The sequence below is a fragment of the Delphinus delphis genome, chromosome 1, assembly GCF_949987515.2.
Source record: "Delphinus delphis chromosome 1, mDelDel1.2, whole genome shotgun sequence".
Taxonomy (NCBI): domain Eukaryota; kingdom Metazoa; phylum Chordata; class Mammalia; order Artiodactyla; family Delphinidae; genus Delphinus; species Delphinus delphis.
Window position 1 is genome coordinate 16,659,386 of NC_082683.1, and position 27,869 is coordinate 16,687,254.

General features: G+C 58.1%; 2 protein-coding genes across 2 annotated transcripts in view; one reads left to right on the top strand and one right to left on the bottom strand.

Moving 5' to 3' along the window:
- The first annotated feature begins 832 nt into the window (after positions 1-832).
- Positions 833-10,523, top strand: LDLRAD2 (low density lipoprotein receptor class A domain containing 2). The gene is given in 8 exon segments (XM_059996839.1): positions 833-917; positions 3,345-3,737; positions 6,862-6,933; positions 6,936-6,998; positions 9,936-10,072; positions 10,074-10,119; positions 10,307-10,396; positions 10,495-10,523. Coding segments are annotated over 8 exon segments (915 nt in total).
- A 266-nt stretch (positions 10,524-10,789) lies between these two features.
- Positions 10,790-27,869, bottom strand: part of HSPG2 (heparan sulfate proteoglycan 2) — a 102,038-nt gene continuing 84,958 nt past the window's right edge. The window contains exons 69-98 of the mRNA XM_060015721.1: positions 27,398-27,539; positions 27,131-27,271; positions 26,667-26,801; positions 26,233-26,414; positions 25,525-25,720; positions 25,095-25,274; positions 24,525-24,785; positions 22,918-23,122; positions 22,279-22,376; positions 21,592-21,858; positions 20,747-20,856; positions 20,397-20,544; positions 20,198-20,314; positions 19,432-19,543; positions 18,515-18,659; positions 18,332-18,431; positions 18,079-18,188; positions 17,846-17,954; positions 17,181-17,279; positions 16,571-16,792; positions 16,035-16,279; positions 15,523-15,694; positions 15,306-15,428; positions 15,163-15,219; positions 13,325-13,400; positions 13,164-13,242; positions 12,968-13,038; positions 12,685-12,768; positions 12,174-12,277; positions 10,790-12,027 (exon numbers count right to left, since the gene is read on the bottom strand). Of these exons, the coding sequence (XP_059871704.1) occupies positions 11,855-12,027; positions 12,174-12,277; positions 12,685-12,768; positions 12,968-13,038; positions 13,164-13,242; positions 13,325-13,400; positions 15,163-15,219; positions 15,306-15,428; positions 15,523-15,694; positions 16,035-16,279; positions 16,571-16,792; positions 17,181-17,279; positions 17,846-17,954; positions 18,079-18,188; positions 18,332-18,431; positions 18,515-18,659; positions 19,432-19,543; positions 20,198-20,314; positions 20,397-20,544; positions 20,747-20,856; positions 21,592-21,858; positions 22,279-22,376; positions 22,918-23,122; positions 24,525-24,785; positions 25,095-25,274; positions 25,525-25,720; positions 26,233-26,414; positions 26,667-26,801; positions 27,131-27,271; positions 27,398-27,539 (4,263 nt within the window). The 3' untranslated portion in view covers positions 10,790-11,854. The remainder of the gene's footprint in view (positions 12,028-12,173; positions 12,278-12,684; positions 12,769-12,967; positions 13,039-13,163; positions 13,243-13,324; positions 13,401-15,162; positions 15,220-15,305; positions 15,429-15,522; positions 15,695-16,034; positions 16,280-16,570; positions 16,793-17,180; positions 17,280-17,845; positions 17,955-18,078; positions 18,189-18,331; positions 18,432-18,514; positions 18,660-19,431; positions 19,544-20,197; positions 20,315-20,396; positions 20,545-20,746; positions 20,857-21,591; positions 21,859-22,278; positions 22,377-22,917; positions 23,123-24,524; positions 24,786-25,094; positions 25,275-25,524; positions 25,721-26,232; positions 26,415-26,666; positions 26,802-27,130; positions 27,272-27,397; positions 27,540-27,869) is intronic.

Consider the following 27,869-nt stretch of genomic DNA (forward strand, 5'->3'; position numbering starts at 1 on the left):
TGACCTAGGGCTTCAGAGAACAACAAGACACTCACAGAACACAGTTTTAGTGGGTAGGGGGCGGTCAGAGGACAGTACATACAAGATAGATATAAATAAGCAAAGTAATTCCAGTGAGTGCTGAGATAAATTCGTGGACATGGGACTGAGTGACAGGGAGGGAGAACACTAATTCAGACTGAGAAGTGGTCAGGGAAATGTGGTCTGAGCAGGTGACATGTGAGCTCGGAATCTGAGTGAGCCGGAGAAGCCAGCCATGGACCTCCATGGGAGAGGAGCACCCCAGGTGGAGGAACGGTGAGGGCAAAGGTCCTGAGGCAGGAATACTTTGTCTGTAAAATAGAACAGACTCCTGGGCCAGTGCTCATTCACCACTTGCTGTCTCTCTAGGCCCTCAGAGAGGGCCTTTGATGTCCTGGGCCTCCCTTAAGCTCAGCCCTAAAATGCCAACTTCTCCAGGAAGGCAGCAGCTCTCTGAGGCTGTGGGTCCCCCTCCCAGAAGCCCTGTGGCTGAACCGGATCTGAGTTTCCTGGTTCCTGTCTGGCAGGGGATGAGCAGACATCCTCCCCGCCTTCTCTCCCCAGGCTCCAGCCCCAGTCCCACATCTCCATGGCAACCCTAGACACAATCCTGATCTGAAGAAGGATCTGGAACAGGGAGCACAAACATCACTGAAGAGACCAGAGGAGCTGGCGTACCTGCCTCCCTTGCTCTCTGTGTCCTGCCAATCCCTCCACTGGCCTAACCAGGCCCCTATACCCCAGCCTCCCCAAAGACCCTCAACTGAAGATTCTGCAGGACTTCCCCATCGCTGGGCACAGGAGGGCCTGGATGGAAGCCTGTCCTCTGCAGCTGCCCCAAAGGCTGCTCCTGCTGGGGGCAACTGCCCTGACTGCGTCTGCTCTGCACACAGGGGAGTACAAGGTAGCTTGGCTGGGGCAGGCAGGAGATTCAGGTCCCACCACCCTTTGAGATTGTGTTTCCTCAATCAGCACTCACCCTGATGAGCTGGGATCCCTTGAGTTGGGGGACACTGGGAAACCCTGTGCCTGGTCTTGGCTGGCACCCTCAAGTCCACCCCCACCCCTCTGGGTGGCTGGAACTCCAAGTCACCCAGAAGCAGGTGTCTGGGGGCGGGTGGGGCAGTCTGGCACCGGGAAACACTGTGGGCTTTGGAGTCAGACGGCCCTGCGTTCACACACACACCCTTGACATTACTGTTTCCACTGTCTAAGACTTGGTTTCTTCAGCAGTAAAATGGAAAGAATAATAGGCCCTTGCCCCTTAAGGCAGAGGTCCCCAACCCCCAGGGCCAGTCCGCGGCCTGCTAGAAACCGGGCCTCAAAGCAGGAGGTGAGTGGTGGGCAAGAGAGCGAAGCTTCATCTGTCACTCCCCGTCGCTCCCTGTCACTCCCCGTTGTTCCCCGTCGCTCCCCGTCACTAGCATTACCACCTGAACCATCCCCACCCCCCGACCCCCGTCTGTGGAAAAATTGTTTTCCACAAAACCAGTCCCTGGTGCCAAAAAGGTTGGGGACTGCTGCCTTAAGGGACTATTATTATTGTGCATATAAGGTGAGATAAACCATGCAAGACACATAGACAGTGCCCAGCTCATAGAAGGTGCTCGTTCACCCACTCTCTGAACCTCCGCCTGTCCCGCGTGCCTCCAGGGCAGGTTCTGGCTTTAGTAGGTCTGCACAGATATGAGAAGATGTTCCCACATCCTGAGTCCTAACGGAGAATTTCTCCCCCGAAGACCCACATCCCGGCTTGTCCTCAAGCACCACCGGTGCCCCTACCATGCACCAGAAAAGCCACGTCTTGTTCTCCTTCTATCCTTACAAAAATCAGATGGTTTGAGTACTTATACGTCATCTCATTAATCCTCACAACAACCCTGTACCAGTGAGGATGTTTTGGGTTGTAAGTAACAGTTACCAGACTAAACAGAGCTTAAACCATAGGACAGGGCTTCCCTGGTAGTGCAGTGGTTGAGAGTCCGCCTGCCGATGCAGGGGACGCGGGTTCGTGCTCCGGTCCGGGAAGATCCCACATGCCGCGGAGCGGCTGGGCCCGTGAGCCATGGCCGCTGAGCCTGCGCGTCCGGAGCCTGTGCTCCGCAACGGGAGAGGCCACAACAGTGAGAGGCCCGCGTACCGCAACAAAAAAAAAAAATTAAAAAAATAACAACAAACAAACCATAAGGACATTTATTATTCCACTTAAGAAGAGAGGCCATAGATGAGTCCAGAAATGGTTAATTCAGCAGCTCACCCATGTCAGGGCTCCTCCATAATTCTCATGACCTCATCCTGGCAAGATACCTGCTGCAGCTCTGGGCGTCGCATCCTCAGTCAATAGCTTTCAAAAGCAGGAAGAAAAAGGGGCTCCTCATCACACAGCTCTCCCTCCTTTTTTTTTTTTTTTTTAAATCAGGGAAGAAAACCTTTCCCAGGAACGCTCAGCAAACCTCTCCTTAAATCTCATTGGCCAGAATCAATTCACAGGCCAATCCCTAAACCTGGCAAATGGAATTAGGATTACAAGGCTTGGTTTAGGCCAAAGACCAGGGGGGCTCTCTGATAATTGAGGGGAATTAAGTTTCTCTTAGCAAGGAGAAACGGAATGCCTGTTGGCTGGGCAGGTGCCCAACCGTGTCTCCCCCATCCTTTTATTTTTGGTTGCACTGCGAGGGTTGTGGGATCTTAGTTTCCCGAACAGGAATTGAACCTGGGCGCTCCACAGTGAGAGTGCGGAGTCCTAACCACTGGAGCGAAGGCCAGGAAATTCCCTCCCCCATCCTTGAATAACACTTCCGTGATGCTCATTAAATGCCAGGCACTACCCTAAGCACTGAACCCATACACGTCCACAATCCTTTAGTTTCCACTACAAAATATGAAAAGCTCTGACAACCAAAATTTGTTCTTAGCTAACTAACTGGCAACACCTGACCTGAACTGACAGGAGGCTGTTTACAGTCTGTATTTGTCCTACTTAGGGTAAATGTTCTGTGCAATCGCTCTAGAAAATGTGTTTGATCGTGGAGGGCTGTGGCAGACTCCATTTGGGGCTGCAACATATTATATATCTTTCTAAAACCTGAAAAATTCTGAAACACATCCTAGGGTTTTTGAATACGAGATTGAGGACTTGAATTACATTTTTTAATCCTCACAAAAATTCTGACATTGCTCAATCATCCCCATTTTCCCGACAAGAAGACTGAGGCTCAGAGAGGCTGAGTGACTCACTCGGGGGTCACACAGCGGGCAGAAGGCAGGGCCAGGCTTGGAAGGGGACCGCGTGGTTCCAGGGACGGTGCTTTTCGCCGCAGCCTACCTGGTGGACCTGTGCGGCCGGACGTGGCAGGCGGACGGGCTGCTGCTACACTCGCACTCCGCGTCGCGCCGCTTCTACTTCGTGGCCCCGGACACCGACAGCAGGCTCTGGATGCGGGCGGCGACCCCCGGCGACAGGATCCGCTTCCAGTTCCGCTTCTTCCTGGTCTACAGCCTGACCCCGGCGGCGCCCAACACCTCCTCCCCGGCGCCGGCGCCGGAGGACCCCTGCGCACCCGGGTCCTACCTGCAGTTCTACGAGGGCCCACCGGGGGCGCCATGGCCCTTGGGGGCCCGGTTCTGCGGCCTGACCATCACTGGGCCGGTGGCGTCCTCCGGGGACTTCCTGGGCCTGCGCCTGGTCACCTTCGTAGGCGAAGTCTCTCTTTCCGGTTGGGTGGGTGCGGGCTGGTCCTGAGAGAGGGCGGGGGCTGGGGCCTGGCGGCAGGGTCAGGGGCTTCAGGAAGGGGTGGTCCAGACCCAAAGAGCCAACCCCATAAACCTGACTTCCATGGATGCACGGACCACAGCTGTTCACACACAGCTCCCACTCCCACACGATTCCCACATGCTCACACACCTCACACTCCAGCACCCACCCCACTCACACACACTGTACCTGTGCGCAACTCACACCTCGCACACACACCTGGCACACCCACCTGCACCACACACACTGAAACACCCAACCCACAGGCCTGGCGTACTGTACACTCTCTCCCACACACGGTTCACATCATGCACACCTCATCGTACACAATACCACTTTGCACACTGCCGTGCAACTCACACACTCTCATGTTTGCACACTGGCTTCTCTGTCCTGGGTCCACCCGATGGCAGAGGGGCCGAGAGTTGGGACTCTGGTGGCTGTAAGTGACAGAAACCCACTTAGGCAAGGAAAGGGAACTGAGAATAATAATCCCTCGTTGAGCACTGCCTGTGGCCCTTCTCATGCCAGATCCCATCTGTTCTCACAGCAGCTCTGCTGGGCCAGTGCTCATATCCTCGTATTTATTGATGGGAAACAGGCTTGGAGAGGTTGAATGAAGCAGCACAGGACTCCCAGCCCAGAGGTGGAGGAGCTGGGCTTTAACTGCTAGAGTTTGTCCTCTGCTCCAACTGAGTCAAGGCTTTAGTCCCAGCAGGTTTCCCCAGGACTGAAGACACTCACTGATGTTTCAGCAGAGGAGCTGCCAAAGCCCAGAAGTTTCCAAAACCTCGGAGAAGCATCATCGCCCTCGCTGGCAAAATGTCCAGACTGGAGAATTAAACATGGGTTTGGGGCTTCCCTGGTGGCGCAGTGGTTGAGAGTCCGCCTGCCGATGCAGGGGACGCGGGTTCGTGCCCCGGTCCGGGAAGATCCCACATGCCGTGGAGCGGCTGGGCCCGTGAGCCGTGGCCGCTGAGCCTACGCGTCCAGAGCCTGTGCTCCGCAACAGGAGAGGCCACAACAGTGAGAGGCCCACGTACCGCAAAGAAACAAAACAAAACAAAACAAACATGGGGTTGTGAGCACTTCAAGGCAAGAACAGGGGGGCCTCTGAGAGCCAACACAGGTTCACCAGGAGCTGGACCTCGACATGCCAGGCCCCGGACGGCCCTTCAACCTGAGCTGGTCAGAGAGCACCCCCTGCTGTCTCATGTGTGTCTTTGGGGCCATGACTGATGGTGCCTGGGTTCCCCTTTCTGGCTCCTGGCTGTAGCGTGCCAAGGGTCCTATTATATTGTTTTGCAAGCAGATCTCACAGGCTAACTGGAAATCAACCCCTCCCTCCCTCCTTTCCTCCCTCCCTCCCTTTCTCACCTTCCGTGAGGTACCAGCCAAGCATGTTGCGGCTGCTGTGTGTTCAGCAGGGTTGGACTCGAAAGCAGGCGGCAGTGGCGAAGCCCTGTCACAACTCTGGCTTCCTTGGATCACTTTTCACCACTTTTTACTTGGATTACTCTTTGTGTTTTCTCTCTCATAGATATTCACTCTTACCCCTGCACATCTTTTATAAATCAGAGCATTCATTTGCACATGAAAAAACCCCAAGTCAAGTCGGCTTAAGCCAAAGGAGAATTTGGGGGGGCTCCTATAACTGGGATATTAAGGTGTTCGTTCAGGTATAGCTGGATTCAGGAGATCAAGGAATGCCACCTGGGCTCTATCTCTTTGTTCTCTCCCTTTGCATTGCACTGGGTCTGTTTGGCTTCCATCTCAGGCAGCTCCAGTCCCTCTTTCTACTTGGCAGCAAGGTGACCCTGCAGCTCCAAGCCCACAGTCCCCCTTATAACTCTCATCTCAGTGAAATAAAGAGCGAGGATCTTTTCTCTCTCTCTCACTTTTTTTTTTTTTTTGGCTGCACCGAGTGCCTTGCAGGATCTCTGTTCCTGACCAGGGATTGAACCTGGGCCCCCAGCAGTGAAAGAGCTGAGTCCTAACCAATGGACTGCCAGGGAACCGCGAAGATCTTTTCTTATGGTTCTAGCAAAAGTCCTCGGGGCCAAATTTGATTAGTCACATGGGCCATGTGTCTGTTCCCGGGGCCAGGAATGGAATGCTCTGATCCCCATGTCCACCTCTGAGCCATGGTATTGGTCAGTCCCTCCTGAACCAGCTTTTCTCCACAGAATGGGGTGCTGGGTAAGCCAACCTGTCTGCCACACCCTGTGCACCAAGTCATACCCTTCTCTCACCTGTGTGCCTATTCATTCATTTAACAAAGATTGAGTACCTGCCCTTGTGCCAGGTGCTGTTCTAGGCTCCAGGGATACATGCAGCAGTGAAAGAAAGAGAAGTCCCTGCCCCATTTGAGCTGACATTCTAGTGGGGGAGGCAGACCATAAACAAAGAACCAATCAAATCCATAATCTGCAGAGGTGGTAAGTGCTGCAGAGGAACCCAAATCCGGATAAAGGGGTGGTGGGGGAGGGATGGTGTGCTGTTCTCACGTGGAGGTGAGGGCAGGCCTTCCAACATGATGACATTTGAGTGGAGACCTGAGGGGAGCAAGCCATGCAGTTACGGGCAGGGCTGATGGCAGGTGCAGTGCCACGAGCCGGGATGAGCTTGGCGTGTTCAGGTTGCTGGGCTACCATAGGCTGCATGCATGCACACGTGCACACACACACACACACTGGGTGCCACAGTGCTCATGAGCATGGGGCTGAATTCCTATCCTGCTGCTTAGATACAAGCTGTGTGGCCTTGGTCTAGTGACCTAACCTCCCTGTGCCTCGGTCTTCTCATCTCTAAAATGGGATTGATACTATTGACCCTACAGGGTTAATGTGAGAACTTAATGAGCTGGGATGTGAACCATGCCTGGCTTGGAAGGAGCTCAATAAACGTTAGCTGCCATCATCATCCCCGTCCCCACCATCATCTTTATGATCATACACCTGCCTCATCCGTACTCTCATCTGCACGCACATGGAGACAGCCCCTCCTGCTCACACCTCCCGCATCCCCTCCCCATAGGGCCAAACATTCTGCGGTGCTCAGCATCCTCGTCGTGCCTCCCCTCTCAGCCCCAGGATGCTGTTGTGCCTACTTCCGATGTCAGAACAGCCGGTGCGTCCCCCCGAGGCTGGTGTGCGATCCCCGGGCACGGACAACTGTGGCGATGGCAGTGACCAGCCTTCTTGGCCAGCAGCTAACTGCAGCGGTCAGTGACAGGTGTGGCTTGGGTCCTGCTGAGCAGCTGGGTTAGAAGCTGGAGGCCGGAGGCACGGGTGCGGCAGGAGAGGATGAGGTGAAGCACAGTAGTGGCGAATCCAATCAGACCAGACTGCCTGAGGACCAGAGGATGTTAGAGCTCAAATGGTGATCGAATCCAGCTGCTTCCAAATGTCGTTTCAGTGGTGGAAGCTTTTCCTACACAGAGCCTTGCAGAGGCCCTAGACATCACAAGGAGAGATGCCCTACTTAACTGGACGTGGGAGGCCTGGGCCGCGGCTGACTGATGTCCCACTGAGAGACTTGAGTTTGACCTTCAAGACTTTGAAAACCATTGATCCAGCCTGACTCCCACATTTTATAGATGGGGAAACTGAGGCCTAGGGAGGAGAAATGACTTGCCCAAGGTCATAGAGTCACTGAGTGACATAACCAGGAATGACCTCTGTGGATGGACAGAGGGGACCAGACTAGGTCACCCCTGATTATCCTTCTTAGGAATCTGGACATGCCCCACTCCCAGTCAGGGTTGCCATGTCCTGTTGAACAGGTTGTTCGCTGCAAAAATGCACCTGGCTGAGGGGTAAAACCCAGCTTCCCGGGAGCCCACACTCTCCCCTCCCCAGGCACTCCTCAGGGTCCTCCCTGACACTATGCTCTGTGCGCAGAGGCCCGGGCCCTATGTCCTCTCCTCCAGCTGCCACACCCGTTCCCCCCTCGTTCTCCTTTATACCGTATCGCCAGCTGGACTCGTCTTTGAACACTAGTTATATAACCACCTCCCCACCTGACATCTCCACGTGGCTGTGCAGGCGGGTCTCACACTTAACTTGCCCCAAACTGAACTCATGATCCACAGCCTGCCCTGCGTCCTGCTTCTCACCCGTGTCCCCTTCTCACTCAGTGGCCGCTTTGAATTCCAGTTGTTCAGGCCCAAATGGTTGAGTGGTCCTTTACTCCCTTTTCCCTCTCAGCCCATAACCAAGCCATCAGTGTTGTCAGAATTAATCTGATGTTTTCCTCATGATAAGACTGCAGTCGTGGGTTATGAGGAGGAAGATCCCAGAGGTCAAGTGCACACCAGGCCAGACCAACGCGATCACTGCCCAACACGGTCCACGGATGTTGATGTTGGCCTTGGTCACCGGGTTGAGGCTGTGTTTGTCCGCTTCTCCGCTGTTACTCTGTCTCCTCTCTCCACACCGCCCTCTTTGGGAGGAAGTCATCACGCGCAGCCCACACACTAGCAGGGAGTTAAGCTCTCCTGCCAGGGGAGCATTTTATTGGCCGCACCCCTCGGCTTGCGGGATCTTAGTTCCCGGACCAGGGATTGAACCTGGGCCCCCAGCAGTGGAAGCGTGGCGTCTTAACCGCTGGACCACCAGGGAATTCCCGAGGAGCCTTTTAAAACACTAAGTCAGATCGCATCACTCCCGTGTGCAGGACCCTCCTCACTCCTCACTCAGCCCACACAAGCCTCCCAGGGGTCCCCAGGCCCTGAGTGACCTGGCCCGTCACCTCCCACCTGCTCGCTTGCTCCAACAGCTCCTCCACTCTGGCCCCTGGCAGCTCCTTCCACGCTCCAGTCTTGTCCTGCCTCTGGTCTCTCACTAGCTCTTTCCTCTACCTGGAAGGCTTTTCCCAGAGGTTCACATGCTCATTCCTTTGCCTTCTGCAGGTCTTGACTTAACCCTCACCCTCTCCATGAGCTCTTTCCTTACCCCTTTGTTTAAAAATAGCAACCCTGGGATTTCCCTGGGCAGTCCAGTGGTTAGGACTCTGCGCTTCCACTGCAGGGGCCACGGGGTCCCTGGTCGGGGAACTAAGATCCCACAAGCTGTGCGGCCAAAAAAAAAAAAAACACGAAAAGCAGCCCTGTGTCCATTGAAAGCAAAACAGGTAAACAAAACGTGGTACGTCCACACAATGGAATATCGTTCAGCCCTACAAAGGAAGGAAATGCCGACACATGCTACAACATGGATGAACCTTGAGGACATTATGCTGACTGCAATAAACCAGTCACAGAAGGACGAATACTATGTGATTCTATGTATATGAGACATCCAGAGAACTCAAAGAGACGGAAAGCAGAATGATGGTCGCTGGGGGCTGTGGGGGGGAAATGGGGAGTTATTCACGATGGGTACAGAGTTCCAGTTTTATGAGAGGAAAACAGTCCTGAGAACGGATGGTGTTGATGGTTGCTCAACAATATGAATGGACTTAACACTACGGAACTGTCCTTAAAAACGGTTAAAATGGTACATTTTGTTTTGTAGAGTTTACCACAATTGAAAGAAAACTAGCAACCTTGCCCCTCGCCAGCGCGCCCTGTCCCTCCTGCCCTGCTTGACTTTCCCTCGTAGCTCCTGTCTCCATTTGACACATGGTGGAATTTGTGTTTTGTGTTGCCTCGCCCTAAAACGCCAGCTCCATGGGGGCCCTTTTGTCTGTTTTGCTCACTGTCATATCCCCCAGTCCCTAGAGCAATGCCTGGGGTACAGTAGCAGGTGACTGAAAAATACTCATCAGATGAGTGGAAGAATGAACCTCTCTCTGTCTCCGTTTCCTTATCTGTAAACTGGGGATGATAAACCTACCCTCTCAGATTTGTCATGAACTTTAAGTGAAACCCTGTGGGTGAAGGGCCCAGCGCAGAGCATGGTTCTCAGTGCAGAGAAAATGCTCAGTACAGCATCACTCCTTGAGAAGTAGCTCCGTTCATCCACCCCAGCCCCTGGAGCTAGACTGTGAGTTCAAGTCTGCCCCTGTCACTTCCAGCTGTGTGATCTGGGCAAGTGACTTAACCTCTCTGTGCCTCACTTCTCTTATCTGTGAAATAAAAATACTAACACTAAGAGGTTTGGGGAGGATTAAACGAGACATAATCATACCCTGCAAGGGGCAGATCTCAGTGTGTTAGAGCTGTTATTTGCCACTGCCGGTCCCTCTCCGGTGCCCAGCCAGGAAGGGAGTACGGATGATGGTACCTCCGGGCCCCTGACTCTTCCCCCAGCTCTCGGGTCTGTGGGCCCCCTGGGGATGGCAGCTGAGAGGAGCCCCCCCAGCACGCCGGGACCCTGCACGACAGGAAGCCGCTCCGGAAGGTAGATGGCTCTTGGTTATCACCTGCTGCCGCTCCTTCCGCCGAGATCACACTTGTCCCTCTCCAGTGATGGGTGGGGGCAGCTGGCCCAGGCTGAGGCCTGAGTGCTCTTTCTTTCTACAGGCCTCCAGCCGCGGGGGTGGCGCTGGCCTCCTCGTGGGCCTCCTCTGGAGCTGCTGCTCCTCCAGCCGGCTGGCTTGGGGGGCTGGTGGTGTGCACCACCTGTTACACACGTCCTGGCCAGGTGGCCCCTGGGGGCCTGCGGCTGAGTGAGCCAGGTCAGGGGGGTCATCCTTAGAGAGGCTGTGGGCATCAGAGGAAGGAGAGTGGGCTCTGGGGTCAGATAGTCCCCGGGTTCTGCCCCCACCCCCCACAGGGCTGTCTAACCTTGGGCAGATCATATAACCCTCCGAGACTCAGTCTGCCCCTCTGGAAAATGGGGGCATGGGGGCCTCACAGGGTCATGGTGAAGGCCACAGGAGGCAGCTGACCCTGCAACTTGCATGGTGACTGGCACTCGGCTGGATCAGTGAAGGGCAGGGAGTAGGGGCCTCGCTCCCCTGAAGCTGCCTTGCTTCACGCCCCGACCTCACTTGCCCTGCTTTGCTCCATCCTGGCCCACCCTCAGGTACCACGGGTCCAGTCGTAGCCAAAGACACAGGAGACAGCCCTGGCGGGGATAGCACCGTTTATTAAGAAAGATCAGGATAAAGACCACAGGAGGGTCCCTTCTAGGACACAGAGGCCAGGCGTCCCGGACCCACCTCTGGGGGTTGCTGGTGGGGAGGGCGCTTGCCCCCAGTTGGGCCCTGGGGCTCCCACAGATGGGGCAGGGCTGTCACGCCCCCTTCCTGTCCCTCCCAGTCATGAGTCCCCGCTCCCCTACCCAAGGCATTAACTCTTTCCGACCACCAATGCTCTCCTCCCCCCATGTGCCCTGGGCCTTCACTTCCAGATCAGTGGGGGGACGTGGCCTGGTGCAGGCAGGGAGACACTCTCAGTGCTGGGCTCTGCCTGTAGCAGCTCCTGGTAAGAGTTGAGGTGGGCTTTCCCTTGCAGCCCCTCAGGGCAGGGGCCCTGGGCTAGGTGTGGGGTGGGAGGGATGCAGGCCAGGAGGGCTTGGTGGGAGGGGGGAGGCTGCCAGGGGCCGGTGGCCTGGCTGGCTAGGCGGAGGTGGAGGGGTGCTGGGACATGGGCTGGCAGGGCTGGGGGCTGCCTGCCCAGGGGTGAGCTGCCTTTTGCACCACAGTTAGCACTAAAGAGCTTTCCCAACCCGGAGGAGGGTGGCGAAGGCCATGCGATGCCCTCTGCTCCGGGTAGCTGGTGAGGCTCCAGGTAGCTGGTGAGGCTCCAGGCTGGAAGCCGAGTTTGTCTCCTGTAGAAATGAGGGCTGCCCAAGGGCTGAAGAAACGGGCAGCCCAGCACTACCTCGGGGGGCTCTGTTGGTGGGGGCAGTTCTGAGCCTGCTCAGCCACCGTGCCCGACCCCAAGTCCTGGTGACCCTTTGAGGCACCTGCTCCCATGCAACCCGCCCTGCCCAGCAGCCTGTGGCTTTGCCCAGGTGTGTCTGCGTGGGGTGGCGTGCCCACCCTCCAGTCCAGCCCAGGGCAGTAGCAGCAAAGCGTGGCATCGCCTCCGTTTCTTACAAAATATTCATAATAATAATATTAATAATAATATAGTCGACGCTGCGGGGCTGGGGCGCTGCCCGGGAGTCCGTGTGGGGCAGGCAGTGCCTACGAGGGGCAGGGGCGCGTGTTGGCCCCCGCCTGGGCGCGGTGCTGCAGGTCCAGTGGCTGTGGAGGCGGGGTGCCAGGCCGGGCAGAGTGCAGCACCAGGTTCTTGATACAGCCCGTGATGCCCGAAGAGAACCTGCCCCCGGTCAGCACCGCCACGTCGGGGGCTCCACCTGCAGGGAAGGGAGAGGGCGGGGCCTGTCAGCTCCAGGAGGTGGGGGGAGGAAGGCCCCGTGCTCTACCTCTGCCGGAGCCCCTGGCCCTCCCCGACCTGGAGGAGCGGCCCCAGGCCTGCACGAGGCCCGAGCTCAAGACTTACCGACGTAGATGCTGCCCTTGGTGTTGACTGCCACGTTAGGGCCTGGGGACTGGCCGCTGACCAGCTCCTCTCCGTCCACCTGGATGGAGCCTCTCCGGCCCTCTCTGCAGTGGAACGGGGTCAGGCCCCTCACCACCGATCCCCCGTCCTTCTCAACCCAGAGAGCCCCCTCCCTTTGCTACAGAGACTCCAGTCAGAGCAGCGCGACCCCGCTCCCTGAGTTCCTTCTTGCCCCCTCCCTCCGCTGGATGAGAGATCTGGTCCCACAAACACAACTTCCTAGCACCCCACCCAGGCTTCATCCAGCCCCTAGGGTGCTTGTGCGCCCACCCCATGGAGTTCTGTCCTGCCCTGGAAGTCTGTGCTCCGGCTGGCGGGCTCTCCCCTGACCCTGGCTTCACGTTCTGTCTCCCCAGAGCTCAATGCCTGCCTCCCTGCGCATGACGGGGGGCGTCCTGTCCCAGTCCAGGACTCCGGGCCCTTCGCCCTAGTGCCCGGGGGGCTCCCTTACCGCAGCGCCATCACCCGATGCCACTCGCCATCGTTGATGGGGTCCTCAGAGACAAGGCGGGCCTCCCCACTGCCCAGCTGGTAGCTGCAGTCACACAGGCCCAAGAGGGTGTGAGCAGGGGGCAGGACTGGAGGGGGTGTGGGACGGCGGTGGTGGTGTGCAGCTGGGGCACTGGGCGCTGCAGCTTCTTGCTGGGGGGGCCATGGGGCTGACCGGCGGGGAAGCCACTGAAGGGTAAGGGGGCTGAGGGAAGGGAGAGGAAGGGTCGGGTGCCAGGACCCACCTGAAGACAAGGTGCCCATCCTGAAGCCCAAGACTGATGAAGTCCTTGCCTCGGCCGGACTCTCCCACCTCCTGCCAAAGAAGCACAGGGTTCCGGGGGCTACCGACAGCTGTGGCCTCCTCCTTCCTCTCTCCCACTCCTGTGGCCACCAGGGGTCTGGGAACCCTGAGATCCTGGGCGGGACGTCCACACTTACCACGCCCTGCCAGAGCAGGAGGCCGCTGGCCGTGCTGGTCTGAACCTCCAGCTCGATGGTCTCGGGCACCTCAGGGTGACTGCGGTGCGGGGGAAGTGGGTGAGAGGGCAGAAGCCCCAGATTCCCGTCCCCCACCCTGGGCCCACAGACTCTCTTCTCACCTCCTGGAGAAGATGCGGCCAGGGAGGGCGAGGAAGCCGTCATCGTAGAAGTAGGCTCCGTACTGCCCGGGGGCATCTGTCGGGGGAGTGGGGGCGATGCTGGGACACCTGCTCACCCGCATGGAGTATCCATCCCGCATCGGTGCCCTTGACCCCCACCTCCACCCCGACCTGTACTACTGCAGGGCTCTGAACCTGCAGTCCCTGGAGACCCAAGGGGGCTGGGGGCAGAATTCAGAGGCCTGTGAACTTGGCTTGGAAAACATTATAGTCCTAGCCTTGCTCTCTTCTCCCTGAAGGTTAGCAGTTCCTTTAGTTACGCAGGTAGGCAACACACTGAGGAGGAGCAGGGCCTGTGACTCAGTCACCAGTGGAAGATTCCCTTATTGCATTACAGTTGCTGCAAATATTTCAAAACATTGTTTATGCTTATTGCAATTGTGGTAGCTGTTGGGACTAACGACCCTAACCCTAACCCTAACGCTAGATCTCGTATTTAATGCGTTAATAGAGATGCAAACAACTTCAAATATTTTGATAACCTTCTTTCAGAACAATTGATTCCCTTTGAAATGATATGTATTTCATTCTATGCAGTCAGTAGGGTCCAGGTAGGTGATCAACCATCTCTATTTGCCGGGTCCTGTCCTGGTTTTAGCTCTGAAAGTCCCACATCCCCAGAAGCTCCTCAGTCCTGAGCAAACTGGGGCAGCTGGTCATCTAGGTCAGTGGCACATAAACGGTTTTGAAAGTTTGTACTCCCTCCATCTTACAGACGGGAAGACAGGTTCAGGGATGAGTGACTTGCCCAGGAAGTGGGAAGCCTGGATGGCAACCCAGACCTTCCGGCTGCATCATCCACACTGTGTGTGTGGCTATAACATCCCCAACCCTACCCGCTCAAAGACATCCCACACCAGTGCTGGCCCCTGGGGCCTGGCAGCTACCAGGGTAGGTGACACTTCGCCACCCTCCACCAACTGATGAAGTTAGCAGCTAACAGTTACCAAGCACCTACTATCTGCCGGTCACCATGCAGGAAGTTTCACATCCAGCTACAAACATAATTTTTAACTGGATCCTTGTAACAACCCTATGTCTTTGCTATAATATTAACAAAAGCTAACATTCTGTGCCCACTCTGGACCAGACATTGTTCTAAGCATTTAAAATACATTAAAGAATTTTACTCTCACACAAAATTTTATCCAAAGCCTTGTGGAAGGATGTTACTTCTTTCTATTTTATACGTGAGGAAACTGAAGCACAGAGAGGTTAAGTGAGTCCCCAAGTCACACAGCTAGTAAGTGGAAGAGCTAGGATTTGAATCCAGGCTCTTATCCACTATGCCACTACCTCTCCTGTTATATTAGCGATAAATAAGGTATGTATCTATAACGCAGTTAGCACAGGGCCTGTAAATGTTCAATAAGTATTCATTTTTACAAATCATTATCATTGCTTTTAAACAGATTGTGGAATCCTTGAGAATGAGGGTCCTGCCTTACGCATCTTGTATTTACTGCTCCCAGGGCAAGGATGGGCACACATACGTGTCTGTTGCTGGAATGCACGAATACAGAGGAGGGTACAGAAGTGAAAGTGGTTCAAAGGCCTGCCCAAAGTCACTAGGCAGTGAGCATAGGGCAGGACCCAGCTCTGTGCGGCTGTGCTCTTCTTATTCTGTCTCTCTGTGCCCAAGGAGCCTCTCACCTGGGCTTGTTTTGTTCAGAGGCCAGGATGGAGGGGTGGGGTCATTGGAAGAGGGGCTGAGAGACCCAAGGCCTGGGAGGGACAAGCCTGCTCAGCTCCTCTGGCTGGTCACGGCAAGTACGTACCGTTGCCCCCACTGCCTTCAAGATGCCAGTCGGACTCCGCTATGCCATGTGCAGAGCCTGTGGGGAGACGCAGGGTCCAGTCGGCGGGCTCTGTCAGGCCCCAGCGCCCCAAGGGGGAGGTGGAGAGAAGCTGGGGCAGTTACCTTGTTGGCAACGAGGGCCAGAGAAGCCGGGGGGACAGAGGCAGCGGGTGCCCTGGCAGGTACCCCCATGCAGACAGGGCTCACGGAGCTGGCAGGGGTTCTCCTCGTGCTCGCAGAGGTCTCCTGTGGGCCAGGGAAGAGGCGAGTGGGCATGGGCTGGAGCGGCCACTGACCACCCCCCAACCCTCCCTCCCAGTGCCTGGCCGGGCTCCCTCGCCTTTGAAGCCGTCTCGACACAGGCACTGGAACTCGTATTCGCCGGTGGGCATGCACGTGGCGCCACTGCGGCAAGGCTGGCGCTCACACGGGGAGCTGTCGTAGCACTGCCCGACGCCCCGGCTGCCCAGGAAGCTGTAGGTGAGGTCCAGACGCTTTCCATTCACTGACACCTGTGGGCATAGGGACACCAAGGGACTCGAAGAAGGCAGGAGGCTGAAGCATGGGTGTACCAGCAGAGAGACTACAGCAGAGGGGAGCTGGGAACCCAGGCTGGAACTTGAGCATAACGTGGGTTTCTGGGGTCGGGGGGGAGGACCAAAGTCGAGGGTCTACTGTGTGCCAGGAGCATCCATGAGTGTAGTCCCTCCTCACCACAACCTTCAAAGCAGGTGTAATTATCCCCATTTTACAGAGGAGGAAACTGAGGCTCTGATCTCACGCGCCTTGGGCTGGCTGCAGGCGGAGGGAAATCACCCCGCCCTCCCCGCCTGCCGTCTGGAAGTCGCTCACCTCGCCCACGCAGCCGCGGAAGTGAGCGCTCATGTTGGTGGCCAGGGGCAGCTGCAAGGACGGCTCCACACCACCCAGGTAGAGCAGGGTGTGCAGGTTGAGGCCCTGGCTCTTGCCGGGTGAGGAGCGCAGCACAGGGCGCCCGCCGTTCACCCGCAGGCTGCCGTCCTTGTTGAGACGCTCTGCGGATATGCGATGCCAGCGGCCCAGGGCCAGGGGCTCGGAGCTCCGCAGAACGGCCAGCCCTGGGGAGGATGCCGGCAGGGTTGGCACATGGATGGCCCTCTGCCCCGTCCCACCCCCTACAGGAACTTGAGCAGACAGGGAACCTCCTTCAGCCTCCCAGTGTCCCAGAGGAACCCGAGAGGTCTAGAGACTTGCTTCAGGTCACACGGAGAGAGGAACGCGAAGAACAGGGGACTCCGGTTGGTCTGACTTCAGAATTTATTCCTCCACGCCTCCTGGGGGTGTGGAGGGCCAAGGGGGGCACGGAGCTTGGTGCCTATGGCTCAACTGCATTTGGTGTCAGTGCTCACCTGACCCCAACTCGTAGCGGAACTCCAGATGGCCGCCAACCATCGCCAGGGACACGAAATCCTCCACCGGCCCGCTCTTTCCCCCGCTGAACAGCAGGACCCCGTCAGGTGCCAGCGGCTTAAACTCAACATCCAGGCGTAGCTCGTGGTGCGTGTTGGTGAGAGCAGGCAGCGCCAGGTAGGAGCCCGCGCCCGACAGGGAAGGAGTGGTCACAGTCACACCTGCAGCAGTCACAGCTCAGCCAGGGCAGTGGGGATGCCAGAGTCCTGGGAGGGCTCCAACTATGCAGCCTTCCTCTGGGACCCCTGCCCACCCCACTCTCCAGTCCTAGAGGCTCGGGATCAGCTGGGCAATGGCTGCAACAGCCTAGAAGCACCCTGCCCCCAGCACTACAGACCAGGCTGGATATCCAATTAGATGGGCTTCCCCTTTGGGGCCCTTGTGTACGGGATTCAGGCTGGGCATGAAGCTTGGCCAGGTGACTTTGAGGCCCTCTGGCTCTGGAATAATTTTATCATCCATAGGGCCCGTCATGGCCCCAGAATGCCCTGCCCAGCTTCTCCTGTCCTTACTGGGACCCCTGGGGGTCTCAGGCCCAGCTCCACTTACCTTCCTCACACCTCACGCCCGAGCGGCCCAGGTGGCAGCGGCAGGTGTAGCCTTGGCCGTCGGGCCGGTTCACACAGGTGGCGTCGGGCCCACAGGCCTCTGGGGGACACACAGGCCAATGAGGAGGGCACTGAGGTGGCCTGGGAGGTGGTGGGGTCCTGATGCCAGAACTCTAACTACGGCCCCCCAGGGGCCTTGGCTCCTTAGGGCCGGGACCCCTGGGAGGGCTGCATCGGGTGACCGGGGAGGGGGAATGGATTCGGGCAAGGGTGGGGCCAGAAGGGGCTGGGCAGGGAGAGAGCAAGGCGGGGAGTGAACGAGTGACTCTTTTGTTCTTGAAAGCCTGTACCTGGGTGGTGGGTAGTGGGGTGAGTGCCTTGGTAACAGATGGGAAGGTGGTAGGTACCAGGAAGCAGTGATTGGGGCTGGGGGGAGTGTCCGGGTACAGTGACGGGGGATGAGTGCTTGGGTAGCAGAGACGGGAGGCATGGTGGATATTAGGATGGCAGTGATGGAAGTCAGAATCCAGGAAGAGTGGTTAAGTACTCGGGAAAGATGGAGAGAGTGTGGTGAGTACGGTTAGCAGTCGGGGTGGATATGACGGGGCAGCAACGGGCAGAGGGAAGAGCCCGGAGTGGCAGTGATGGAGAGGGTGGGTTACACACCTGGGTGGCAGTGCAGGGCCTGCGAGTGCTCACAGCGGCTCCCGGTGAAGCCAGCCGGGCACACACACACATAGCTGCTGCTCTCCGAGTCCTGGCACTGGCCCCCGTTCTGCAAAGCAGCCCCCGGAAGTCAGACCGAGAACACTCTGGCCCTTCCCCACTCCCCACCAGGGCCGGCCATGGCTGAGGACAGCGGCCTGGGAGGCCGGGAGGAGTGTGCGGTGTGGGGTTACCTGGCAGGGCCGGTCCCGACAGGTGGGGCAGTGGGAGATGCCGTGCGCTGTAAGGTTGAGGTCATGGAAGACGATCTCCTCACCCTGGATGCGCAGCTCCCGGACACAGCCTGGGGGGTGGGCAGGCAGGATGAGCCAAGTCAGGGGTGCTGGGAGGCCTGCCCAGCTCCGACCCACGCCCTGCAGTGCCCTCCCAGGTGCTCTGCCAGCCAGGTGAGGTCTGGCCAGGGCTGAAGGTGGGGAGGGGGTTCACCTATGAAGCCGCTGCTCAGCCCTGCCTTGGGGATAGCGCCATAGTCGGGGTAGCCACCCAGGTAGAGCTCCTCATTCAGGTCCAGACCCTGGAACTTGCCCTGGACAGGGGTAAGTCAGGAATGGCAGAGGCTGAGCGGAGGTGGGGAGGGGCTCGGGATAGAGGAACGGGGCCGGGTCTCACCTGGGAGGTGCCGTTGACCGGGGCCAGGCTGCCCACGATCAGGGAGCCCTGGGTGAGGCTGCGCAGCAGGGTCACGGTGTGGAACTGGCCCAGTGCTAGCGGTGTGGGGTGACGGATGGTGGCCATGCCCGAGCCTGCATCAAACCTGCTCCATGGGGTGGGAGGGAGGGCCGGGGCAGGAGAGAGCGGATATGGGGTTTGTAGGAAGGGCTGGGCAGGGGGCCCAGGCTGGGCAAAGGGGTCGACGCCATTCCCTGTCATCCTGCTCCGGTTCCTGTCCCTGCCTTGTGCTCTCGCCCCACCCCCACCCCCAGCTCACCCTATCCCTGCCCCTCCCCAGGGGTTCTTCTTCTCCTACACTCTCCCTGGGAGCTTATTCAGAGCAGCCCCCGGGGCTCCAAGTGCCCCTGGCTCTAGGCCCTACAGCCTGGCACCTGGCCTCACTGTTCGTCTGTGCACTCCTCCCTCTGAGATGACCTTGTCTCTTTCCTTCTTTGTTTGTGGCTGGTCTTCCCCAACTAGGATATACATTCCCACAAGGGCCAGAACTTGATTTGTTTTGTTTGTATCCGTGCCTGGTACATAGTAGGTATTCAGCACAAAACTGTTGAATGAATAAATGAATGAACGAATTCTGGCCTGCTGCAGTCCCACCCTGGAAGGACACACTCTAGCATTGCTGAGTATTTCTGCCGCAACTGTGTGCAAGTCTGAGGCTGCTTCCTCCGCCACCCGGCTGGCGCACTGTGCTGACCCCGGCAGCACGGGGGGTCACCGAGGGTAACGGTCACATCTCCTTCTTCTTTCAGAACCTCCGTCGTACAACTCAGCCCAGGGCGGTGTGTGCCTGACGGAAGTCCTGCAATCTAGTCCCCCAGCCCCCCTTCCCCTGTAACCCGGGAGGGTGAGGGTCTCACCGGAACTCGGGCCTCCCGCCCACAAGGCCGAAGGAGATGAAGTCGGGCTGCCTGTTGGCCAGGTTGGTGGGGCTCCCTGGGATCCGCTTCTGCCCGTTGTACAGCAGCATCCCTGGGCGGGCAGAGCTGTGTTAGGGCCTCCCGTCCAGCCACGGGCTCCCTGTCTGCCCAGCCCCGGAACCAATGGCCCAAGCTTGTGAGCCGTTCCCCTCGCTAACTGCTGTCCCTCCCTCCAGCACACCCCACACAGCCAGGGCGTCTCCCTCTCAGGATGGGGCCCTAAATAGAAGGGCCTTGCTGAGAGCTCCTAGAAAGGAGCTGAATTTGCTTCACTTACACTGTAGGGTCTACCTGAAGGAGGAGAGGGAGGCGGAGACTCACCCGAGTAGAGGAGGAGGCCTGGACAGTAAAAGTCAGAGACCCGTAAGAGGTGGGAGGAGACAGATGAGAAAGAGAGAGAGAGAGGAGGGAAGGGTGAGAGATGGGGAAAAGGAGGAAGGAGCAGAGACAGGAGTAGGGAGATGGGACAGAAGGACTGGGGGATGCTGCACCAGTGGCAGAGGGACCGGGGGAGGCTTGGGTGCAGGTATCACACAGGAGGGAATGGAGAAGAGGAGGCATGAGCCAGAGGGGGAGGCCCGGCTGGCCTGGAGCCCCCGGGGCAGGGAAGGCTGAGGACCGGGGGCTGCCAGGGCTCATACCCTGATGGCAGTGACTTTGGAGATCCCCAGCCCCGGGCCCCCCAGTCAGCTCCTCCCCTGCTCACCATCGGCTGAGTCGGGCCGGAAGGTGATCTTGATCTCAAACTTCCTGTAGGCATCCTTGATGGTGGGCAGCGGCAGGAAAGAGTGGGGGGTCTGCGTGAAGTAGGGCACCACCCGCTCTGAGGGCAGAAAGCACAGTTCAAGACGCCACCCACAAGGTGGCGGGCAGGGTGCCGCCTATCCCGGGGTGTGTGGTCTCACCTGGCACCTGCAGATGGGCAAAGGCCTTGACCTTGCCCTGGCGGTTGCTGGCGGTGCAGACATAGGTGCCCGCGTCCTGGGGCTGGACCGAGGGCAGCAGCAGCATGTTGTTCTCCAGGCGGCTGTCGGGCGGCAGGTTCCCATCCAGCTGCAAACACACTGGCACTTTGAACCCTGGCCTTGGCCCACACCTCCACGGGGCCCGTCTCCCATCCCTGCCTGGGGCCCACCCTCAGACATGGAGCGCGTGCTCTGGGCCAAGCCTGGGCCAGCTCCTGGGGGCACCGAGATGGTGAAGACCTGGTCCCTGCCCCTCAGGCACACCCGCTGGTTTCCTGCCTAGCATTTACCTTGCTCCAGGTGATGTCAGGAGTGGGGTAGCCAGAGGCCATGCAGGGGAAGACAGCTGAAGAACCAGTGGGCACACGGACCTCTGGGGGCGTTGAGATCTGCGGCAAGGCTGAGAGGGGAGGAGGAGACACAGGCCATCAACCTGATGACACCAACTGTTTGTGAGCCCAGCCTGTGTCCTGACTCATTTAATCCTCATGCCATCCCTGGAAGGGAGGCACTGTGTCCCCATTTCACAGATGAGGAAACTGTGGCCGTTCACTCCTGGTTGCACAGGTGGAACCAGGCAGAGCCAGGGCTCAGGGACAGGTTCAACTGACTCCACAGACCGAGCCTCTTCAACACACCTGGGTGGAAAATTGTGCCGCCCTCTGGGGACCTGAAGAGGGGGCACTAGGGCAGTGTGGGTAAGTTTGGGGCAAGTGATAGGGCTTGGGGTGAAAAAGAATAGCCTCTGAAGAACACACAGATTGTGTCTGCCTGGCATCATGCACTGTCCACGTTGTACTGTCTTTCACGTCTGTTTTGTGTTTGCGCTGTCTCTGACAGCAGACTGAGCTGTAGGTCTTCCTCGTCAGAGCGGGAGCTCCAGCAGGTGAAGACTACTTATCTGATTTCCTCTTGATGCCCCACGGCATAGCTTTTCCCTGCAAGTTCCAGCTGCCCCAGAGGAACACTCACTGCTATCCCCTGCTGCACCTGCTTGTTATGAAACCTGCTCCCTAAATACACCAAATTGAAAATCCCCAAGAGAGCAGGAAGGAGGAGTAGCGCAGGTAAGGCAGGAGATGGCGTGAGAGCTGCACGCTCTCACGGCCCTGCAGAGCTCCCTGCCAGCATTCACCTTGCACGAGTAGCAGCACGTGGGACTGGGCGGTGCCTGCGGCGCTGGTGGCGGTGCAGCGGTACTGTCCTGCGTCAGCCAGCTCCACGTGGGCGATCCTGACGATGCCTCCGCTCTGCACGATGCCAGGCCGCAGGCGCCCTCCAACTTTGCTCCACGTCACCTGAGGCTTGGGGTCACCCAGGGCCAGGCACTCGAACTCCACGGCATGGCCGACCACCACGGTCTGCACGGAGGTCCGGATGTTGATGAGCACAGAGGGCAGAGCTGCGGGAGGACGGGGCAGAACAGAATGAGGCAGCCTGCTGCAGGCCTGGGCTCAGAGAGGCTGCAGGCTGCCCCAGAAAAGGTGAGCACTGGGGCCCGAGGCACGCAGCATTTCATTCACTTTTTCGTGCGTCCACTCATTAGCACGCTCACTTGTTCGCTCTTTGTTCATTCGTTTTACTCACTTGTGCCTCCGCAGTCATTTTCATTGGTTTGTCTGAGCGCTCCGCCCATCTCCCTTCTTCCCCCCTCCCTTGCAATATTTGTTAAGCCCCCTCACTCTGTGCTAGACGAAAGCAAGATACAATCGAATAATTCTCTTTATTTGTACACATTTAAGGGGTTTCTTGGGGAATATGGTCCTTGTGCACTTCACCTCTGTCCCCTGCTCTTAGCAGAAGCCTGAAGCCACCGTCCTACCTTGGACAACAAGCTGGGCACTGGCCTGGGCCTGTCCCCATGGTCCATGGGCCTGGCAAACATACGTCCCTTGGCAGCTCTGGTCCAAGTTCTGGATTCTGTAAAGAAAAAAATAATAAGATATCAGTGAATAAAAACAATTGGTGAGAATACTTTGCAGTTGTGTGGGAGTTAAAAGTCGTCAAGTATCAGCACACGATGTAAACTTCTAGTCTCCCCAAAACCATGGGAGGTAGGTAGGAAGTCAGGGTGAGTATCACCACACCCATTTTAGACCAAGACCTTGTGGTCTAGAGTTCCAGATCACACAGTTATCAAGTAGCAGAGCTGAGATCTGGGTCACATGTATATATCTGGCCTCAGAGCTTGTTCTCTTCCCTTTAACAATAATACAAACATGGGCCACTGATTACTGAAGGCCTTCCACATGCTAAGCACTGTGTTAAGTGCTTTAGGTTATCTCATTCTGGTCTCATATAACCCACTGTACAGCTGAGAACACTGAGGCTCAGGGAGGTGAAGTGACTTGCCCAAGGCCATTGTTTTATGCTAAGCCCAGTAGGATAGGTATTCTAACAGCCCCACTGGGTGCCTTGGGCTGGGATGCCCAAGTTCAGTCCTGCCCCTGCCCCCACTCACCGGAGCACCCCATCATGTATGCTGTGGCCGGGAGGCAGCTGACCCCCTTCTTTGATCCAGCGGAGTTGAGTGCCCAGGTCGCTGGGCACGACACAGTGGAACTCGACGCTGGCCCCTATGCTCTTGGTCTCCAGCTGAGGCGTGACCTGAACGGTGGGCGCGGATCCTGCTGGGATGGGGGTGGCGGGGAGAGAGCCGGAGGGGCCTGCGGGGACAGGTAAGAGGTTGTGCGTGTGTGTATGTGTGTGATATCCCCGATGCCCCTCCAGGACCCAGGAGACCCCCATCCTAACATTCAGGGGACGTTCCCCTGTTTGCCTCTCGGACCAGGGAAAAAAGACCTTTCATTGGCAGATTCATTCATCTGCTCACTCGTGCAGTCATTCAATCAACACAAATAAGAGCCTGTGGAGCGCTGGGCTGTGCTTCCAGAAGCTCCTGGCCTTTGGGAGGGGAGGGCAGCCCAAGGCGAGAGCGGGAGGGGTCGGCCTTGGAAAGATTCAGACACCTGAAGGAAGGAGAGCAAAGACTATTCTGGCTCTAGTCTAAAATAGGAGAGGGGCTTCCCTGGTGGCGCAGTGGTTAAGAATCCGCCTGCCAAAGCAGGGGACACGGGTTCAGGCCCTGGTCCTGGAAGATCCCACATGCTGCGGAGCAACTAAGCCCGTGCGCCACAACTACTGAAGCCCACGCGCCTAGAGCCCGTGCTCTGTAACAAGAGAGGCCGCCGCAAAGAGAAGTCCGTGCACCGTAATGAAGAGTAGCCCCGACTCGCCGCAACTAGAGAAAGCCTGTGTGCAGCAATGAAGACCCAACGCAGCCAAAAATAAATAAATAAATAAATTTAAAATAGGAGGATCCCAGGTGAAGGCACCTAATGTCCGGGTGCAGGGGACATATGGGAGGGTGGGTCAAATGCATACTATCACCATTTACCAAGTGCCTACTAGGTGCCACGGGCTCTACGTATGTGTCCGTTTCTAAGTCAGCCTATGTGCTGGCATTGTCCTCTCTACTTTGCAGGATGAAGACAGTGAGGCTTGAGGTTCGCTGACTTGGCCAGGTTCACACAACTATCAAGTGATCGGGCTGTGCACTGAACCCAGGACCTGGGCTCACTTCAGTCCGGGCTCTTGAGAAGACCACGGAGATGTGGGATTCTCTGGAGATCCACTGAAACCCTGGGCATCCGGGGGTGGGTGCTGCCCTATCACACATTCATTGTTGTCACCGTCCAGCATTTATGCAGCCCATTCTGGGTGCTGTGGTGGACAAGCCCGGGGCTGCTGAGATGACTGGGTCCAGGCCCTGCCCTCATCCTCTGTCTGGCAGGCGAGGCAGGCTGGGGTACTCATGTAAACATAGCCTCTGGCAGTATGAGGTCAATGCCAAGGGAGGGATGCAGCAGTGAGAGCTAGTTGCTGAGAACACAGTGACCGGGGTCTTCCTGGGGGAAAAGAAGGCGTTCCAGCTAGGGTAGTGGAGGGGGGTCTTCATGCCCCAGGTGGGGGTCCCCCGGCACCAGCTGAGGGGTAAGTGAAAGGCTCGGACAAGCGCCTGGAGGAAAGCTGACCCCATTCTACCCAGTCTGAGCTGGGGCTGCTCACCTCGGACCAGCACCTGGGCGAAGGCCTCAGCTGAGCCCACCTTGTTGGTGACCCGGCAGCGGTAGCGGCCTGAGTCCGCAGGGGCCGCAGGCTCAAGGAGCAGCATCTCATTCCTGGTGGTCGCCCTCCCAGGGAGGCTGCCGCCCACACGGCTCCACTGGAAGGTGAGTGGGGGCGTCCCATGAGCCAGGCACTGGAGCTGCACCGTCTCCCCTGCCTGCACCGACGCGTGCTCCGGGACTGTGGTGGCATACGGCGGGCCTGGGGTTGGAGACACAGAGGTCAGGGCGGCGGAGAGCAGAGGTCAGGATGGCAGCAGGTGCTGGGCCCTGGCGACTTGCCAAAGGACTAGGGAGCTGAACGGGGAGCCCAGAGGACTGGGGATGAGGGAAGCCAAGGTCCCAGGAGGGGACGTGGGTTTTAGGTTAGGGCAGGCTCCGGGGCCTGAGGTGCATGTGACCCTCCAGGTAGGTTTCCTGGAGTTCTGTCCAGGGTGTGGCCTGGTTGGGGGGCTCAGACCTCCATGCAGTGCGGAGAGGGTAGCGCGAGGAGGGTGGACGAGGGCCTTACTCTCTACATGCAGGGCGATGGTGGCCTCAGCATGCCCGGCAGGGCTAGTGGCGTTGCAGATGTACTGGCCCGAGTCCTGCTGGGCTACCCGTGGGATGATTAGCGTGTCACCTTCCAGCTGGTGCTGCCACGGCAGCGGGGAGCGCAGTTTGGACCAGTGGATGGTGGGCGTGGGGCTGCCTGTGGAGTGGAGCGGCAGAGGTTGGTGGGCTGCCCCAGGACTGGCTGGGGGTGGGATGGCCAGGAAGGGACCTGGGTCAGCTTGCTCCTTCATGGGGGGCACAAAGTGGGCACCTCAGCCATCACTGGGAGATTGCCTGCAGCAAAGCCCCCTTCCTGAGCATGACATCCTCTTCAGGTCTCTTGTGTCTAAATTCAGGCCCCAGGGCCCGCTGCTCTGCCTGCCCTGTGTGCCAGCCCCCGTCCACACCTGTGGCTGAGCAGCGCAGGGTGGCCGTGTGTCCAGCTTCCACAGTCAGCTCGGCTTCTTCTACCTGGACCTGGGGGGCCCCTGGGGCCACAGTGCCCGTGTCTACAATTACTTCCACTCGCTTCTGCGCTGTGCCCAGTGCATTCTGAGCTAGGCAGACGTAGATGCCTGCATCTGATGGTTTAGCTGACGAAATCTGGAAGAAGCAAGGAAGTTGGTCATCAGGCCACTGAGGGGGGACCTTGGCATCAGCCCTCTGGCTTGGTTTCACCTCTTTCTTCTACCCATCCCTTTGTTTTTAGCTTTCCTATTTGACTGGCTGCTTGAGGGCTCACACTCAAGATATCCCATTAGTCTATCCATCCACACATCCACCCCCCCATCTACCCGTCCATCCATCCATCATCCATCCATCCACCCATCCATCCACCCATCCGTCCATCCATCCATCCATCCATCTACCCACCCATCCACCCATCCATCCACCTACCCACCCAACCACCCATACTTCTACCCATTCCTCCTTCCACCTTCCTTCTTTCTTCCTGAGCGTCTTCCAATCTAGCCATCATCCACCTATCCCATCCCTCCCTTTCTTCACCAATTCATCACCCATCTGTCCATCCACCACTCTCTCCTCCAGGTAACTGCTCGAGAACGGGCAGTGACTGGGCCTCAGATCCAGAGATGAGACCCCCCTGACATCACCTGCAGCACGGTGTGGCTGTCCACGAGCCCAGGTGCCCGCTGCTCCAAGTTGGTGGGGGCACCGATCCGGGTCCAGCGAGCAGAAGGGCGGGGCTCCCCAGCACTGACACACTCCAGGGTGATGGCCTTTCCCGCTTTCACCCGCACGGGGCTCTCGGGGAGCACAGAGACTGTAGGGGGCCCTGCACAGAGGAATGACACCACTGATACACATGCAGGGCTCTGCTGGTCATGTGCACTGTCACAGCCCCCTTACCAGTAACTGCCAGTGGGCACTAGTCTCCCCACTGCACCTATGTAGAGACCGAGGCTCAGAGAGGGAGAATGCCCAAGAGGGAGGCAGTGGCAGAGGATGGATTTAAGCCTGGAGGTTCTGAGCTCGGAATCAGAGCTGGAAACACGAAGTCAGAGCCCACGGGGTTGAAGGCCCTCACCGTGCACGCTGAGGTTCACGACACTCTGGGCCACACCATAGGCATTGGAGGCCACGCAGCGGTAGGCACCGTGGTTGCTGGGCCGGGTGCCCACGATGGTGATGATGGAGCCGTTGGGGCTGATGTGGACATTGTCTGCGGGGTTGGCATCAAGGAGGGTGTGGTCAGTGAGGGTGTCCTCCTGCCTTGGCGCTGCCAGTAGGCACACCAGTGCCCCATGGTCCCGACCCCTCCAGTCTGGGTGTATCCAGCTCACAGGGTCACAGATGGTTGATAAACAAGTCCTTGGAGACTCCTGGGTCCAGCCCTCTCACCATCCAGACAGGGACACCAAGTCCCCAGAGGGGAAGGGCTTTACCCGGGGTCACACAGAAAGTTTGGTGCCATGGTCGGCTCCGCCCAGCCGCCAGTGGTGAGCCTCGCGCATTCACACCCGCCTCCAGCCCCCCACCCCCCCGGCTCACCCTCCAGCTCCTGGTTCCGAGTCTTCCACTCAAGGCTGATGGGGGCTGCCCCATCATGGATGAGGCACTTGAAGCTGGCGTCTTGGCCCTGCCGCACGGTGCTGCTGGGCGGGTCGATAGAGATGACAGGGCTCCTAAGGCCTGGGGGAGGACGGAGGCAGAGGGCTGCGCTCAGCAGGGCTGGGTGGGCTCCCCCGCCTCCCCTCCCCACTCCTCGGCCCCAGTGTCTCCCCGCCTCCCCCTGCCCGTGGCGTGTCCCTCACTCACGGTAGGAGGACCCTGCACTGGGCGGGACAGTGACCGTGAAGGAGGCCTCGTGCTCAGGGCCCGAGCTGCCAACCACACGGCACACGTATTCTCCGGAGTCGGCCTGGGAGACGTGGTGGAGCCGCAGCCGGGAGCCGTGGGTCTGTCGGAGTGAGGAGAGGGTGGCCATCGTGCCAGAGCACTCGGGACAGGGCAAGTCCCCGAGCCCGGCTGTGCCAGTGCCCAAGAGTTCTCAGGAGCTCAGGGCTCCAGCTGGTGGAGATGAGGAAGCTTCATTCACAGAATTCTACAAGTCCACTCCATCCCCTTTTCAGAGGTAACTGCTGCAGGAAATGATTCAGCAGCAAAGCCAGGAGAAGAACCCAGGTCTCTCAATTCCCAGGCTGCTGAACTCCTCCCCGCCAAGTATTTTATCCCCTGGGGTCCCCAAGCATGCCAGGGTTTGTGTGAAGAAGGTTTGGGATGCAGACGG